The sequence below is a fragment of the Octodon degus genome, unplaced genomic scaffold (genome assembly GCF_000260255.1).
Source record: "Octodon degus isolate 3935 unplaced genomic scaffold, OctDeg1.0 scaffold00074, whole genome shotgun sequence".
Classification (NCBI taxonomy): Eukaryota; Metazoa; Chordata; class Mammalia; order Rodentia; family Octodontidae; genus Octodon; species Octodon degus.
In genome coordinates, this window is record NW_004524650.1 from 11,462,476 (window position 1) to 11,481,214 (window position 18,739).

The 18,739-nt window shown below is 41.4% G+C and overlaps 1 protein-coding gene across 4 annotated transcripts in view; it reads right to left on the reverse strand.

Annotated features, from left to right (window-relative positions):
• Positions 1-1,499: 1,499 nt before the first annotated feature.
• Positions 1,500-18,739, reverse strand: part of Lrrc8d (leucine rich repeat containing 8 VRAC subunit D) — a 125,056-nt gene continuing 107,816 nt past the window's right edge. For all 4 annotated transcript variants that reach the window (XM_004635742.3, XM_023720312.1, XM_023720314.1 and 1 more), the window contains one exon: positions 1,500-4,464. In XM_004635742.3, the coding sequence (XP_004635799.1) occupies positions 1,886-4,462 (2,577 nt within the window). In that variant the 5' untranslated portion in view covers positions 4,463-4,464 and the 3' untranslated portion in view covers positions 1,500-1,885. The remainder of the gene's footprint in view (positions 4,465-18,739) is intronic.

The following is an 18,739-nucleotide window of genomic DNA, read 5'->3' on the forward strand; positions in this document are numbered from 1 at the left end:
AGCTCCATGCAGCTGGGGCTTGTGGCTTTCTTCAACACCAAATCCCCAGGTCCTTGTGCTGGGCTAGGCACCAAGATGTGTATAAGCTGTACTAGTGAATACATTAATGAATGCTCACAGAACTGAGGATATGTAAATTGGAGAGGATTTACTTGTACCCCAAATTCATCATGGTCCTGTGTCTGCTTTTTCAAACTTGGGGTTTTGTAGAAAGCTAGTCGCTAACCTGCAAAGTCTTTTAGGAAGGGAAAAAATATCAGGGCACTACAGCTTATTTCAGTTGACAATGATAGAAACCCTATCAGTGACGATACTTCTCAGAGTATTTACAGCTTCACCTGCGCTGGCCCCAGGCCAGTACTTCCAAAACTTGAACTTTGGGGAGCGCAAAGAAATGTGTCCTTCCCAGCTCATACATAACCCTTCAAGCTGTGCTCAGGGAGAACAAGAGGGACCACTATTGTAGAAAGACATTACGTAGTCATCCAGGGAACCAAAGAGCTCTCTCATCTTGCAAACACACTCCTGCAGGGGGTCCTGTAATACACCTGCCAGGTAATATCTAAACTGGGAACAAGGAATTCTCTGATTTTTCTGAGACTGATTTAGACATGTTTGTAAGAAAAAAAAAAAATCATAATCTAAAAGTATATTCTGCCTGCACTTCCTTGGATATGACCTCTTCTAGCTGTGGACAAACACAGGAAATACAGCTTGTCACTAAAATGAATAGGAAAAGTTAAAAGAATTTTCTAACTCACTGAACTGTACAAGTTAATTATTTTTTTCTTTACCACCACCATGAAAAGGGCAGGAAATTAAGTGATGCTTGCTTGCTATGATTCTGTGTTGCCTTCTCAATGGTGACACTGGCCAGCTGTGAATCACAAAGTCACTAAAAAATTATTTGGGTTATAATTAAATTTATTTTAAGAAAATGTTTTCTATTTATTGGCAATCCTATAGTATTAATACAAAAGTATACCATATAATCAGAACTCTAGCTAATGGGGGACAAACTATTTAAAGATGTGCTGTTTTATTGTTTTCTATTGTCTTTTTGAGACAGGGTCTTGCTATGCAGTTCAGGCTGGCCTTCAGCTCACTTTGTAGCCCAGGCTGGTCTCAAACTCACAACAATCCTCTTGCCTCAGCCTCCTGAGTGCTGGGACTACAGGTTGCATCACCATGCCCGGATTTCTATTAAGAAAAACAAAAACGGAACAACTAAAGATGTTTACTACATTCAAGGCCTTCCAGGGTGTAAAAATTTACAAAACGGGACTCTCATGCGACAAGAGCAGCACTTGTCAAACACTGCAAAATGTGGTCATCGGAGGCGCTTTCAATACAACGTGCGGTGCTGTATTGTTCCAAAACAATGCAACAGTACTGCAGCAAATCTAAATTTGTAAGTTAGGACTTGATGTGTCTTTAGTGAGTTAAAGTAATATTGGACCAGTTAAGCAAAAAAAATCATGACATCTCAAAAAAAGCAATATAGTAAGAAAAAGTCGATTTAATTATTTACTTTAGCAGGCAAGCAATTTGTAAACATTCAGTAGCGGCAGCATCCAAGTTACAAACAATTTAAAAAGGACCAATATTAGTGATTATAATTTTCCTTCCCTTTGCCCAGGAGGAAAAGAAAAAAAAAAGTGTAGAAAGGAAAAAAGAAAAAGAAAATTTGGAAATGAATGACTTTAAACACTACGAACATGAACATTCAATTACGTCTTCTATCGGCCTTCTATGCATCCTCTCTGTGTTTTATTTTAAAAGATGTGTCTACTCCTAAAATGCATTATCTTGCAGTGACTTGTACGTGAGCACTTGCAATCTAGGAAGTTGTCCCTGCGCAGGGATGTGCACGGATTATCTCAGTTTAAATCCCATTTGCAAAGGGAACATTTATGTCTTGATTCAATGCTTCTTTGACTTCTAGTGGCAGGGTGTCAAAAAGGTGATCTTCTACAACAAGCCCGCTTTTCTTGAGCATTCGACACTGGCCCAGCTGTGCTGGCAAGCGGTCCAAGCAGTTTCCCTTCAGCTCCAGCTGAGTGAGCTGGGACAGCTGACCAATTTTTTCTGGGAGGGAGGTGATGCAGTTTTGCCCCAGATTCAAAGTCCTCAACTTCACGCATTTAAACAATTGTTTTGGCAGAACGTCCACTTTGTTCCCAGTGATATGCAAATGCTGCAGGTTCTGAAGCAATCCTATTTCTAGTGGAATCATTGAAATGTTGTTGTAGCTTACATCTAAGCATCTGAGTTTTGGTAAACTAAATACTGCCACTGGTAAGGATTCGAGCTTGTTGTTGGAGAAATAAAGTGACTCCAAGTTTTTGACATGGGTAATGGAGGGAGGAATGGTAACAATTTTATTATGCCATAATTTTAAACAAGTCAGTCGTTTCAAATGCTGGAAACTGATGATCTCCTCAATTGTGCGTATGTTATTCGACTTTAAATCCAGTTCTTGTAAATTAGAGAGGCTGAAAATAGCATGTGGGATTCTCTCTAATTCACAGTTCTGGAGTTCCAGCTCAGCGACATTCATCATTTTCTTAAGGCTGTTCAGTACCAAGAGTTTAGTGCCGTCATTATGAATGACTAACTTTGTAAGATGTGGAGCCACATCCGTAATGTTGGAGGGGACTTTGGTCAAATTGCTCTTCACATGGAGAATCTTAAGGTGCCGCAACTCTCGGAGGGATTCAAGTCCTATCATCTTATTGTTTTCAGAGTTCAAATTGCCTATCAAGTACAACTCTCGAAGGTTTTTGAGCAGATACACCCAGGCAGGAATTTCAGCCACGTCAGTGAACTTCACGTGAAGGCATCTCAAGTGATCGCGGAGAAAGCTGAAAGCAGTCTGCTCAACTTTCGCTGGGCAGTGGCAGAGGTGCAGCTCTTGGAGGTTGGTCATCTGCGAGATCTTGGCGGGAATCTTGGCTTCCGGAATCAGTTCAAGCTTCAGCACATCCAAGTCTGTGAGGTCAAAGACAGCGTCGGGCACTCCTGACAACATGAACAGGTGAAGCTCCTGCTTGTCCTGGGCGTTGCGGGACACGTGCTGCCTCAGTTTCTCAAATGTCCACTCGTGGTTCAAACTAATTTCCCTAAGTTTGTTTTCACTGACTTCAGACAAAAATACACCAAAACGCTTGGAATACAGCTGGTCGTACTGGTCTACCATATGTAGAAGGAACGCAAAATCATTTTTGACATCTGGAATGTCACTGAAACTGCTCTCTTCTCTGACTTTCTCAAAAGAATATTCCTTCAAAGGTATTCTGAATAACCAGAACAGAGTGTAGAGGCAGATAAAACCATAAACACAAATAATGGAGATATAACTGATGAGCAGCTTCTTCAGCATGTAGGCCATGTTGTGGGTACACTCGAACACCTCGTAGCCGGTCAGGTGCTCGACTTTGGGCTTGCACACATGCTCAAAGCTGATCGCGTTGACAAAGTTTGCAGTGTAGCAGAGAATAAAAATGAACTTGGCTGTTTTGATAACTGTCTGGACCACGTAGAGTTTATAGATCAAGTCACTGTCTTCCACATGGGCACGGAACTTCCTCACTTTTTCAAACAGGGCTTTCGCCTGTTCCCCATCTTTTTTGTCCAAGATGGTCATGCTAGGAACTTCGATCACAGGCTTTTCTGCGGAGAACTTGAAGCCAGTTTTGTTGATCATTGGGGTACTGGCACTGGGGCTCCCCTCATCACTGCTGGTGGACACGTGCTTTGGTAGAGTCTGGGCACCTGTTATTCTCTGCTTGTTTTCCTCCGAGTCTTCACATGCTGTCTCAGACAATGCTTTAGTAGTCCAAGGAGATTCAAAGCACTTTCCCAATATTGAAACAAAATGTTCTACTTTTGAGCATGTTTTAGGATATTTGAACCAAAAGTTGCTACTGACCATGAGTATAATAGTATGGATAAGAGCAAGGTATGGAAAGTATTTAGAATACCACGGGAGGGCCAGATGGTAACACATCTGATTAATAAATACATATTGCTGAAAATCCAAGTTTGTTTTTCGGCCCGTTGGGTCTTTCTTCTCTTTCCTTGCCTCCTGATTTGGAACTGTGGAATCTGGGTGAGGATATGTGGCTCTGAGAGGTATGTCAGGTGTCACAGCAGATGTACCAAAGGAAATGTCATTTGTTATCCGCCCGTCTTGGTCTTGATTAGTGGCTGTTTCCATCTTCGGGACTTCAGTGGGGACATCAGTACTTCCTGGTGGTGTGTGTGCCTTTGAACTTACAGGAGACGGCAACACCGGCAAGCAGACCACCTGATCTTTGGTAAGCTGCATGGTTCCTGCGAAGATGGCTACCATCAACATAACAACAGCCAGGTAATCCATAAACACGTCCCACCATGGTTTCAGGATTCTGTAAGTTGGCTGAATGTCATTAAGTGAAGCAACTTCTGCGAGGGTAAACATTCCTAGAAAACAAGAAAAAAAGACATTGTTACTGAGCTGCAAGCATTAACAGTAAATGAGGAAAAACCTCACATCTGCTCCAAACTAATGTTTTCTCATCCAGGTTGTATGTTCTCGTCCAGCACAGGCATGGTAAAAAAATAAAAAGAATATATATGAGGGAAACAGTTACTTGTTTCTAGTATAGTAGCGTTTTTGTTTTCCTTTTAAGAGAGGAAACACTAAGAATTTTAGGTAAGAAGTAATAGCAGGCTGTAGAAAGTCTTCCGGTTCTGGTTTAAACCTGGGATATCTCCCAAAGGGTACTTGGATCATGGGGGTGATATAACAGCGGGCTGATCCACTGCTGAGTTCACACTGGTGCACCGTCAGGAGGTGGGACCCCACTGGAAGGCAAGCGTTGTGGGGCACGATCTGCTCCAGATATGAGCAGCTTCCTCCCACCATGCTCTTCCTGTGGCTGAGCCTCCCAATCATGGATCAAAACTTCTGAAACTCAAAGTCAGAAGAAAGCTCTCCTCTTTGAGGTTGTGGGTTTTTATCTCAGCAGTGAGGCAGGCAAGTGACTAAAGCAGTACCTGACCTGGAAGGATGGGACAGCAGGATGGCACTTGTCAACTGGATTAATTCAAGGTGAAGAGTTAAGTTTTAGGGGAGGGGGATGTGAAATGATTTTTTTTTTTTTAAACTTTTACCAGTCCATGTTTGCAGTTCATAATGATTATATTCACTGTAGGGAACTGGTATATGTATATAACACTTTTCAATTCCCTTTTCCAAAAAAAAAAAAAAGCTCCCTTTTTCCCCTTTCCACTTCCCCTTTTACTCTGCCAGCATCAGTCACTTATTTATCTGATAAGACCTTATGAAGTTAATCTTTTGCTAAGTCAAATGTGAGTCTTCTCAAATTTGGAAGCTATGACGTCTTGAAAAAACCATTATCATATCCCACTTTCTCAAGAGGTACTTGGATTCCAATCTTAAAAAATAACAGTATTTATTTCTTTTAAAAAACTAATGAAGGGCCGGGGAGATGGCTCAGTGGAATAAACGCTTCTCTGGCAAGCATAAGGGCCTAAGTTCAATCCCTGGTTCCGCAAAAAAACAAACAAACAAACAAACAAAAACTAATGAAACATGAAATGGTTAAAAAAATAGTATACAAGATAAATACATGAAAACCAATAGCACTTGTGTACATTAATAATGACCCCACCTAGAAAGAAATGAAGAAAACAATTCTATTCATAATGGCTTAAAAAGATCCTGTACTAAAAAAAAAAAAAAAAAAAAAAATCTTAAATACTGAGAGATTAACATAAGGAGATAAAGGACCTGTAAAATGAAAATTACAAAATTCTAAAACATAAATTAAAGAGATCTCTAGAAAATGTAAAGAACCACTTACTCATATTGGAAGAAATAATATACTTATAATGTAATAATTCCAAAAGTAATTATAGAGTCAATGAAAATCATTTTAAAATATCAATCACATCCTTCATAGAACTAGAAAAAGCAATCCTAAAATCAGGATCCAGAGTAATTAAAGCTATCCTGAACAAAAAGAGCAAAGCTGGGATTCTCACAATACTAGATTTCAAGTTATACTAAAAAGCTACACACGGCAGGAAACCCATGCAGAGGCAGGAAAACAAACATGTAAATGAATGGAATCCAGCAAAAACAGCCCCATGTACTTATCACCACCTGATTTTTGAAAAAGAAACCAAAGGAGAAAAGGTAGCGTCTTTAACAAATAATGCTGGGAAAACCTGGGTAGCCACTTGCAGAAGTTTTAAACTGGATCCCTATCTCTCACCCTTCCACAAAACGGATCAAAAGGCCAGAGGAAAAATCAAGTTTGAAACTGCTGGAAGATAACAGGAAAACACTCAAAGCCATCGGGACACAGGTAGGCCTTGTAAATCGAACACTAATAGCACAGAAAATATCAAGAATCAACAAACGGAGTTGTATCAGGTTAAAAAGTGGCAGAAATGAAAAGACAGCCTATAGAACTGGAGAAAATTCTGGTGGCTATTGTTCCAATAAAGGACCAATATCTAAAACATATATGAAGAACATTAAAAAACAAACAAGGTATAATAAAACCTAAAACAAATGATGCATGCAAAAAAAGGGCAAGTGAATTGAATAATACTTCTCAAAAGAAGTATAAATGACCAATAAGTATATGAAAATGTTCGACATCTTTAGCCATTAGGGAAATGCAAATCAAAATAATTTTTGAGATTTCATCTTATTCTAGTCAGAATGGCTCTTCTAAAGAACACACACACACACAGAGAGAGAGAGAGAGAGAGAGAGAGAGAGAGAGAGAGAGAGAGAGAGAGAGGGAGAGAGAGAGGGAGAGATTGAGCGAGCAAGCGAGCTGGGAACGAATCTCAGGCAGTAAGAGGAAGACTCCTACCTTGTTGGCAGGAATGTAAAACAGTACAACCACTATGGAAATCAATATGAGGGTCCCTCAAAAACTAAACCTAAAACTACTACTTGACCCAGCTCTTTCTCTCCAGAGTGTATTCCCAAAAGAATTAAAGATATCACATGCCACAGTCATATGTTGGTACTGGACTGCTTTGAAATTCACTGAGTTTGGTATTCACTGGATTTCGATGCAAGTCCCCCTGTGTACTTCCCCCAAGTGTCATTTGTTTGGTACTTAATACCCAAGGCAGAACTTCGTAGTGTTGATTGCCTCAGTTTTCTACTCTCTCCAGTCAACACAATCTGTTTGGTACTCACTGTTTTTGGTACTCATTACACCTACTGCTGGAACCAGTTAATAAATACCTAGATATCACTGTACGGTGATACATGCATATCTAGGTGTACACCAGCACAGTTTCTAATAGCAAGCTCTGAAAACTGCCTAGGTCACCAACAAATAAGTGGCTAAAAGAAAATGTGATTTGTATATTAATGGAATACTGTTCAACTATAAAGAAAAGTGAACTCATGCTATTAGCAAACGGATGAAAACTGAGATCATCATGCTGAGCAACCTCAGACTCAAAAAGGCAAGACTCAGAAAGTCTCAGAAAGTTAAATGTCTCATGCTTTCTCTACGAAGCCTAAAATATAAATGAATGAATAAAAAAAAGGAAGTGATAACAGACAACTAGAAGGCAAACTCTTGGAGGTGGGGGTGGGGTGAGAAGTGTAAAGAAATAAAAAATGATCAAGATATGTTTTATGCACACATACCAACTCCCGCCAAATTAGTATCACTTCTGTATTATAAAAAGGAACCTGGGGAAGAAGAATAAGAAGAAGAAGAAGAAAAAAAAAAAAAGCAAGGCAAGTAAGTACTCAGGATTGTGGGAACATATTTTATTTATTTATTTATTTTTATGTATTTGGTACAGGGTCTCATTATGCAGCTCAGACTTGTAGTGATCCTTCTGTTTTCAGCCTCCCCGGCACTAGGTGGGATTACAGGTATGCACCACCACGCCTGGTCTCACTGGCCAGGTCAATGCTGTGCTGCTGGCACAGCATTTGGGGCTGGGGAACTGCACTCTGGTCCCTGTGCTAGCTCACTGGCTCAATGTATGTTTTTTAAAAATGAAGGATGGGGGGCTGGTGAGATGGCTCAGTGGTCTAAAGCACCTACTTAGAACAAGCTTAGCAAAGCACAGGGACCGCGGTTCAATCCCCCAGCACCACATGCCAGCCAGCCCTGCCCCCTGGTGGGCTGAGCTGGCCACACACACACACACACACACACACACACAAATAAAATAAAAAAAAAACTTTAAAAATGAAGGATGAAAAATAGACTTTAGCCCTTCTATGTAAGAGCTGCCTGCTGTCTGTTGAGAAGGTCTCTGATGCTAACTATGGTTTCAGTCAATGGCACTCTGGCTAGTCCTTTCTGGATGACAAAGTGGAGAGAAGCAGCATGAGAATTTACAGAGATTTCTCTCGATTTATCCCTTTCTCTCTGGTGAAGTTTCTGAAAGTAAGGACCATCTTATTTTCCTGAAACCCTCTAACATAACTAGTAAAGATCAAGTGCAATCACTATTTCTTAACAAAATACAGTTACTTAGCTGTAATAGCAATCCTCACATCTACAGATAGCTGGTTTTGTAAATGAAGCATTTCAACCAGGTAAACACAAACCTGAGAATGTCAAACACCAAAACTACTGAATTGTATCTATAATTTATGAACACTGCTAAAAATCACATTCTCCTACTTTAGAATGAAATGCCTGGTTTCCAGGGTTTGTAAATGCTAAGAATGAAATGCCTGGTTTCCAGGGTTTGTAAAAAAAAAGAAACAACCAAACACTTGTTGGCTCTCCTCTTGCTGGGACAAGACAGTGTACCTGAGACTCTGAATTTAAGGGAGAAGTTTATTTTGATTCAGTTTCAAAACCTGGTTGGCTGACTCCAATGTAGAAAAAGGATGGTAGAAGAGCTTACGAAAGAAATCTGCTCAACCCCTGGCAGCCAGAAAGCAGACAGGTCAGGAAAGGCCCAGAAAGATACCCTCTGAATACATAGCGCCCGTGAGCTGCTGCCAACTGGGCCTGACCTCCTCCTGGCATATTAGCTATAAACTCATCAACGGATTAATCCACTGATTGGTATAATGCCAACATGAACTTCCAAAATCCAATCACCTTCCAAAAGCCCTGCCTCTTAACACATGACACTTCTGAGGGTCATTTCATATCTAAACCATCACATTCTGTAACCTAGTCCCCAAAGGTTCATGCCCATCTCATTATGCAAGATATATTCAATCCATATCCAAAAGTTGCTTAAATCTTAACAGTTCCAGCATTGCTTAAAAGTTCACGTCAGAGGCTCAAGGCATATTCTTAGGTGTGATTCACTGTACAAATCAAAAAGAAAGTTAAATTCATCCAACATACAATGGCACAAGTTAAACAGTGCCATTCCAGAAAGGAGAAACAAGGCAGATGGGAAGAAGACTGAAACAAGAGCAATACTCAGGAAACCCAGAGCATGTAGTGATGAGACAGGAGTTCCAGGAATAGAAAAGCTAACCAACATCAGGTCTTCTGATTAAGCCTTTCTCGTCTCCAGGTGCCTTATTTTCTGTCTTGGTAATGTCCAGTATCCCCAAAAAGCGATCCTCCCTCGTTGCCAGAGTTTCCTGTAGACTCCTTTCGCCAGACTATCTGCTTTCTGTTGCCCTTCCCAGGAAGCTGCCTTCCAGTCCGAGTGAGGTGCTCCTCCATCGTCCTGCCACAGGACTCCACTGACCATTACAGGGCTTGTCACATGGGGCTTGCTTATGCGATTTCCCACAGGCTTAGTGAGTCAGGGACCACGGTCATCTTCCTGCTAATGGAGGACACGCAGGAGGTGCTCCCGCAGTGACAAAAAGGCAGGAGAGCTTGATTACTGTTCTTGGCAGCATTCACATTCTTGGCAGCACATACGGCACTGGGCATTTTATAAAATGAACTACCACCATAAAGAACCCAGGGCCATGTAAAAATAAGACTACACCATAGCTCAGCATAAAACAGGCATACACAGCAGAGAATCTGTTGGATTTTTTGTAAGTGGCAATATTTTGAAGCTGTCAAAGCTCCAGTGGTGGTTTTCATGTACCTTCCACTCAGGACATGCTCTGATCTCACAAGAAAGAAGCTGACTGCATTCGCAGGGGACAAAGAAAGAGTGAAAAGGTAGCAGCAGAGAGCACAGCAACAGAGTACTACAACCTCACCTTGCTCCACACCTTTCCAGCAGGGGTAATAAGCCAATTAACTTCAGAAGAGCACGCAATGACTGTGCTCAGATGAGTCCTTCCCCAGAATACTGTCTACCGAGCCACTCCACGGAGGTTTTTATGCCCCTGTATATCATCTAGCCCATTTCTTTTTTCTTTCTGCAATTTTTTTCTCTTTAATCCCTAGCTCAAGAATTATCTTTCCTGCAAATTCCTGTCATACTGTTAACTATTTCCAATCCTAGTTTCTTCAATTAGATCATTTGCTATCTTCCTTCCACACACCAAGAGCTGCTTTAGGAGCTTTACAGCTGATATAAATCCCTGCTTTTGCATTCTTTGAAATAGATAAAAAGTTTTAAGTTTAAGGCTTTGAGGATCAAGGGAATGGCTCCATTTTCTAAAATGTTATATAATATTAGGATTCCTAAAATTAAAGAGAGAGGTGTTGGTGAGGATACAGGAGTGATTGAAACATTTGGCAATCTGCATGACCATCGTGGGAACATTCTGGCATTATCTCCCCAAACTAAGTATCTGCATACTCTATAACTACTAAGTATATACCTAGTACAAACACATACCTGTCATAACACATAAAAGAATGCTTTTAAAGGCTGGCAAGATAGCTCAGCAGCCTATAGCCTGCTTTGGCAAGTGCAGGGATTAGGGTTCGAACCCCAGCACCACATGCCATGCCAGCCCCACCCTCAGGTGCACTGAGCTGGCCAGAGTCCAGGCGTGGCAGTGCACCCCTGTAATCCCAGTGCTGGGGAGGCTGAAAACAGCAGGACCACTAAGAGTTCGAGCTACACAGTGAGACCCTGTACCAAATATATTAAAATAAAATTTAAAAAGTTTTTAATGGTACATAAAGGCCTCAAAGTGGAAGCTATTCAAATGTCTATCAGTAGAACAATGGAAAAATGAAATGGGGTAAAACATTAGAATTATTGGGCAGTCAGGTGCAAGATACCACGGTTCCATCCCCAGCTCCACATGCCTTACCAGACCTGTCCTCAAGGCAGCCTGAGCCAGCCAACAAAAAAAAGAAAGAAACCAAAAAAAGCTTCTCAACTTTAGGAGCCAGGGAGATAGTGCAGTAGAATAAGGGCTTGCCTGGCAAGCACAAGATCCTGACTTCAATCTCCGATACTGAAAAGAAAAAAGAGAGAGAGAGAGAGAGAGAGAGAGAGAGAGAGAGAGAGAGAGAGAGAATTATCGGTAGTTTTTCTGACACATAATTTCTGTCCCATCTCTGCACCTTTGCATTTGTATTTCTTGGGGCAAAACTGTACCCCCTACCCCTTCCAATGTTGTTCCTGCTCCTTTTGTCTGAACTGAAGAACCCCCCAGTGAAGTCCTCCCAATTACCACCCATAGACCTAGGCCCGAACTGTCCTGAGACTCCTGTGCTTTGCAGATACCAGGCCAGAGCAGTTATCTTAACCTCTCACTGCTTAGCATCTCCATTAAGCTGGGCACCCCTGCTAGACAAGTTCTATTTATATCCTCTTTGCCCAGCTGGCCCCTATCCCACAGTGCTGGCACATGGTGGTAATGTCCCTGACTTCTGAGAGAATGTCCTGAACGATTGCCTTAGAGGCAGTGGTGATTACACACCTTCGTCACTCTGCCTCCCCCAAGCCAAGGACAAGAGCAAGAGACCACCTCCTTCAGCAGTCAGCCTTGGCTAACAACACAGACACTGGTACACTAAAAGAGATTCTACTAGCTCTCAGTGTGGTCAGAGAGGTCATTTAAGCTTCTCAACTTTGTACTGCTGGGCAGTAAGAATGCCTAAATCACAGGTTATTATAAGAATGTCGAGAGCTTATGTAGGAAAGCAGTTTACAAACTACACAAAGTGCTGCAACATGATAAATAAGAGCTGGTAGAGAATCTATGTTTTGGCCTTAGATGTTTTTTTTTTGTTGTTGTTTTTTTAATTTATTTTATTTATTTATGTGTGTGGCTACTCAGCCCACCAGGGGGCGGGCTGGCTGGCATGTGGTGCTGGGGGATTGAACCGCGGTCCCTTGTGCTTTGCTAAGCTTGTTCTAAGTAGGTGCTTTAGATCACTGAGCCATCTCACTAGCCCTAGATGGGGTTTTAAATCTAGGTCTCCACTAATATTTTGGTTTCCACAGCTGAACTCTGTAAACCTGTTTCTTTACCTGTCGAGGGCATATCACAGCCCTTCAGCAGGCTAGAGCAGTCTATGAAGGCTCAATGAGATTCAGACATGTCATCCACGCTCATCTTATATACGTCCAGCCTTCTCCAGCGGGATCTTCTGCATGTTGCCACATTCCTCTACTGTATGTAGCTTCTTTCTAAGCCAGTTTCAGTCCTTTGTCCTCTAGGGAGAGCAGAACTCTTCACTCAAGCCAGGGAGATTGTTGATGTTTTCCTTGTATTGGTTTGATACAGCCCTGTATGGGCAGTGCACCTTAGAGTAAGCCAGGAATGGGTGAAGGTGCCCCGGCCATAAGGTAGGAGACCAGTACTTTCTCAAACACTGGCCACGAACTAGCTTGCACCTCAAACACAGGACTTGAACTAATGATATGGTTTTTTTACCCCATTTTTGTACACCAAACACTGATAAAATGAATGACATTTCTCTTTCCAACCTCTTGGGAAGTGGTTTCAACTATTAGCTGAACTAAAGATGCAATAGTAGGATCAGGGAGATGGCTCAGTGGAATAAGTGCTTCCCTGGCAAGTGCAAAGGCCTGAGTTCAATCCCGGTTCCGCCCCCCCCCCCAAAAAAAAGCTATAGTACTTCAAAATGCAACTTTCATATACTGAGTGTGCATGTATGTAAGGTGTATCAAATATATAGTCGCATACAGTGTATTCAGCAACATTATGATTCTCAGGTGATTTTTCAATGCGAAGTTAAAGTAATGAGAGGAAATTAGCCCTCAGCTCTTTGAATCCTGGTGTGTGCGCTCTGATCTCCTTAGTAAGTCAGAATTCAGAAGGGCTATAGTTATCAGGAAATTTGTGGGATTTTTTAACCTGAGTAAAGCACAATTAATTAGTAAGTATTAATTGCATAGAAGTTTGGGTTTTCCTTCAATACACAGTACTTTACTGCAAAGGACTTAAAATTATAAGAAGAGAAATTCACATTATAATGTCTTTCTTCATTAATGCCACAGTTGAAAAGTCAGCTAAATATTCCTGTAAGCAAACGTTTCTCACGGAAATCAAGAAAGCCTTTTTTGTACTAGAACTTTTTGAAAGAAGGAAGTCACTGGACTTTGGATGGACAAAGATGAAGCAAAAAATAACAAAAACTTTATTTCTTCTTATTACTTTTTTTTTTTTTTTTTGTATTTTAGGGAAGGGTCTACAGGGTGTTCAGGGTCTCACTACTAGATTGGACTGCTAGTGATTCTCCTGTTCACAGCCTCCCAAGAGCTGGGCTTACAGGCATGCACCACTACATCCAGGCTCAAGTGCTCTCTCAGAGTGCCCTGGGGGCGGGGCTGGCATAGCAGGCCTGGGATAGAACTCCCAGCCCCTGCAACTTCTTGCAGGCACTTTAATCCACTGAACTATTTGGCTGGCCTTAAAAAGTTTTAAAAAGTAACACAAGTTGAAGTGAAAATTCATAGGGACAGAATCCAAGTATATTTGTACTTATGACCTAGTTCCTGCTTTCCTAGTCAAGTGTATTTTCAAAAGTAGGCAAGATAGCTCAGCAGACTAAGTGCCTGCAACCCCAGCACCACATGCTGTGTCAGCCCCATGCCCTAGAGCAGAGTCCGGGGATAGTGGCATACATCTGTATTCCCAGTGCTGGGGAGGCTGAAAACAGGAGGTTCACTACAAGTCCAAGCTGTGTAGTGAGACCCTGCAGCAACCAGATACATTAAAAAAAAGAAAAAAAAAAAAAAAAAAAAAAGTAAGCCAACAACAAATAAGCCAGGTTCAAAATAAATGAAGCAGGGAGGTTGGCAGCACACGCCTGTAATCCTGCCCACTAGGGGAAGCTGAGGCAAGAAGACTGCAACTTTAAATGCAGCAATTTTGGGAGATCCTGTCTCAAAAACTAAAAAGGGCTAAGGATGTAGCTCAGTGATAGAGTGCCCCCGATTTCAACCTCCATTACTGTGTGCATGTATACACAAACACACACACATACACACACACACCCTCCAGTTAAAAACTGAAGTGGGTATACTAAAGAGCAATGAACTGTATACCTTCAGTGGGCTAACTGTACAGCATGTGGATTTTATTTCAAAAAAGCTGTTAAAATGTAGAAGCCTTCAATCTTTATCTTACTATCAATAGGAGAATATTAAAAGATACTAGTTGTAGCTGTTCATACTAGACTACATTAAAAGGTGAATATGTTTTTAAATAATTGCATTGTTATTGTTACAGGGAGTTGGTTCCAGAAAAAATCTTTTAGCATGCTACTCACTCCTCTTGGAGCATCCATGTTTTGTCTACAACATCCTCATTAAAATTTCACAGGGAAAATGTACTAGAAACACAGAGTTTGTGGATGTCAAGCACTACACAAGACCCTTAAAATATATACTGAACTGGAATTTAAAAAAACCCACAAACTGGGTGTTTAAAAAGTTACTGCGACACGCAACGGCCAGGGTTTGATCCTTGGCATATTGTGCCAGCCCCACTCCTGGGGCCCACTGAGACTGTGATTGAGACTGGGTGCGGTGGTGCGCACCTGTAATCTCAGTGCTTGGGAGGCTGAAAACAAGATCACTACGAGTCTAATCTGTGTAGTGAGACACTTTAGACACTGTACCAAATGCAAAAAAAAAAAAAAAAAAAAAAGAAAAGAAAAAAGAAAAAAAATTACTGTGACAATTTCTTGAATTCTAAACTAATATGTAGTACTATGAACATACTGCAATCCTGAAATATTGTTTATGATCACCTAAAAAATTTAAGTGTTAGGTCAAGCTGGACATGAAGGTCTTTAGCTTTGAAATGCAATTTAAAAAGTTTAATATATTGAAAAAGTAAACGCTTTGCTTAATCAATCTAATAGTTAATTTTTCATATAGGTAATGATTTTCCTACCCAATCAAATGCTAACTTTCATTTTCTACCTTTAGTCTCTGTTGGGAAAAAAAAAAATCCTGCTTTTGGTCAAACAAGACAAAGGAGACTATCCAAGAGACTGGCAAGAGTTAAACTCTCAAATTCTTCACTGAAATAAACCAAAGAATGACCAACTCTAAGCTTATAAAGAGCTGAAAAACTATACCATCACCATTGAATTGACGACACTCCCCCAATACTCAGCACAAACACAAATATCATGCACGTATAGACCTACATACCCCCAAGTCAGATATCAAAACTTCATACTGTTACAGACAACAAGTGCTTCTGCTCCCAAATGGTGAAGAAATGAAAAATGATTTCATTTTTCCCAATACACCTCTGTATTACTGGTTTTATATAACTGTTAGCTATAATGGATACCATAGTTATGCAAGATATTTTATCGAAAATATAATTCTAAATACAAATTAAACATTTCACTAGGGTCAGTCCCTTAAAAGACTGTAAGAAATTATACTTCTAAAACCGGTTCCTGAGCAGGTGTGGTGGTACACGCCTACAATCTCCGCTCTCTGAGAGGCTGAGGCAGGGTCATCACAGGCAAGATCCAGTCTCAAAAAAGTAAAAACGAAAAGGTCTTAGGCTATAGCTTAGTGTGCAGTCTCTGAGGTCTTGAAGTTTAATCTCTAGTATTGAGGGGGGAAAGCTCCTTTTAGTACTATTTTGGGATCTCAAAGACAACTAAAATTTTTATGGGGAACCTTCCCATTAAAAAAAAGTTCTTACAGAAAATCTATTATCAGATTTTACAATGGGCAAAATCTACTCATTTTATTAATCACTAAAAGCCTATTTAACACCTAAAAAAGAAGACCATAGAAAGTTCAGAACTTGTGAAATACAAAAAGAGCTTAATACAAAGAACTTCTCAGTACCTCTTGCAGGTTTTTTGACATTATTACTATTTCCAGACAAATTTTGCTCCAAAGTCAAAGAACAAATTTTAAATACATATTAACAGTTCTAAGCTAAGCTACTTTAGGAATTAACAAAAATGTGGTAAGATAGTGCTGTCAATTTCTTGCCTTTTGTCCTAGCTCTCAGTTCTAAAGTCCTACATGTAAGATCTTACTCATGGAACAATACAGGAGACTCCAACTCAGTGCTTCCACATCTTATTTCACAAATCCATTGAGTTCCCTACAAATCATCACTAGCATCTTCTTAAGCATGAAATCAGGACAATGCAGGCTCATAAATGCTTTAGTTCCCATGGGTTCCACTGGTATGCCACCTTCCACTGGAAACATGGTTTCATGTAGCAAGTATTTAGAGTACCTTCTTTGTGCTAGATCTAGGTTCTGAGAAGTAAAGAAGGGAATAGCTTAAAATTACACTCTTAGTGTAAAAGCATCTTACAGAAAACAAAATGAATAGGTGGAAGGGTACCAGTTGGACTGGTTCAGCCGGGAAGATCCAGCAGCTGTGGACGTTGACAAAGGCTTGGAAGAAAGTCTGTCCAAGCTGAGTGAGCCACACCTTCACAATCCTACCCTCATCCAGTTTACAAACAGCTAGAGAGATTTACTTTTCTGCCTTTGCAAGGAGCTACATCCCATCCCTTTTTAATTCTGAGATAGGGTCCCACTAATTTGCTAAACTGCCCAGGATGGTACTGGGCAATTTGTGATCCTGCTGCCCAGCCTCCCAGAGTGCTGGGGTTACAGGTACGCACTCCACATCTGGCTAGCCCAAGGTGATTTCTAAGGGTAGCTATGCTTAGATTTCTAAATTTCCTTCCTTCCATCTTAAGATAAATAGATCCCTTAGTCCCAAATCGACCATTTCCCTGTTCTGTTTACTTACCTTGGCTATTTCTTCTGTAGTGTGTATAGCACATGCCTGAAACTGGGCTAAGGAGAATGGACAGCACAGGATGTACTCCCTGAAACTACAAGCAGCTCTGCAAGGACCCACAAGCCCACCACATTCTCTTCTAGTTCTCTGGGCCAGAGCAGCTGGCTAATCACACCCCCATGGACGGCTGATCTGGAAAGGGATGGTGAGGAGCCTGCCAGTCTTTCTTCCTTGTATGTGTGATAAAGTTTGCTAGAGTACCTGCGTACCTCGATCAAAGGCTTACCTACTAACCTCAAATACTTTTCAAGGGTGGAAAGATAAACTGGGCTTAGTGGCATAGACTGGTAATCCCAGCACTCTAGGACACTAGGGCAGGAAGATTCTAAGTTTGACTCCAGCGTGGGTAACACGGTGACTTAGCAGGAGTCTGACTCAAAAATAAAAAAAGGCTGAATTGTAGCTTACAGATGGCCCTGCATTCAATCTTCAGTATGTCCCCCGCAATAGTAGAAGGTAGGTACTAATACAACTTGTAACCTTTTGGTAGGTAGCTTATTTAGTTGAAAGGGCTCCAGAAATTAACGCAGTGCCAGAAGATGGTCGAGACACTTGCCCAACCTCAGTTCTGGCTCTCTTCCTCCTTTTCCAAGGTCTAAATTTCTCCCCTACCAGGAGGTGAGCTTCTTTTATCTGCTTATCCCCAGGGTGCAGCACAGAAGAGGCACTTAATAAAGGTTTCTTAGCAGAATGAATCGGGAGGACAGTGCTTTGAAGGCACTGAATCTGAACCAAATGCCATCCTCAAGAAAAGGTCATTATTAATTATACCAAAGTAAAAATGATCATCTTTGACAAGCATTTTCAGCATCCCATACGACAAGACATTATAGCTCTTTATAGGAGTTTATTCTGAAGCTAACTCATTCTAATAGACCATGTGTGGGCAGTTTGGCTCATAATGAAGTATTTTAATATGGAAACCAAGACAAAAGTGAGCGTGGGCATATCTCCACTAGATCACTCTCCTGGGGGGAGGGAAGAGATAAGCTGGCATGATCACCGAGGCAGGGCCAAGCAAGACTGTCTCAGCGCACAACGGGGGACGTGAGGCCAGGGAGGAAGGAGCTCTGGAGGGGAGGCCGCTGAAGCCTCAGGCCTCCTCATTCAGCACAGGGTTTTGTGCCCTTTAAAACAGGCTGGCAGAGGGGCAGGGACTCTGATGGAAGATGATCCAAGTTAGTGGACAGTGTCCTATCTCACCGTGTGCAGTATAACCCTTTAATCAATAAGCAAAGCACAGAGTCCGGCGAGATAGCTCAGTGGACTGAGTGCCTACTTTGGCAAGCACAGGGACCAGGGTTCTAAAACAGTCCCACATTCTATCCCCCAGGTGTGGCGGTGCACGCATGGAATCCCAGAGCTGGTGAGGCAGAAAATAGAAGGATCACTATGAGTGATCCGAGCTGCCTAGTGAGACCCTGTAACAAATACACAAATGAAAAAAAAAAAAAAAAAAGGGGCTGGAGAGATGGCTCAGTGGTCTAAAGCACCTACTTAGAACAAGCTTGGCAAGGCATCGGGGACCGCGGTTCAATCCCCCAGCACCACATGCCA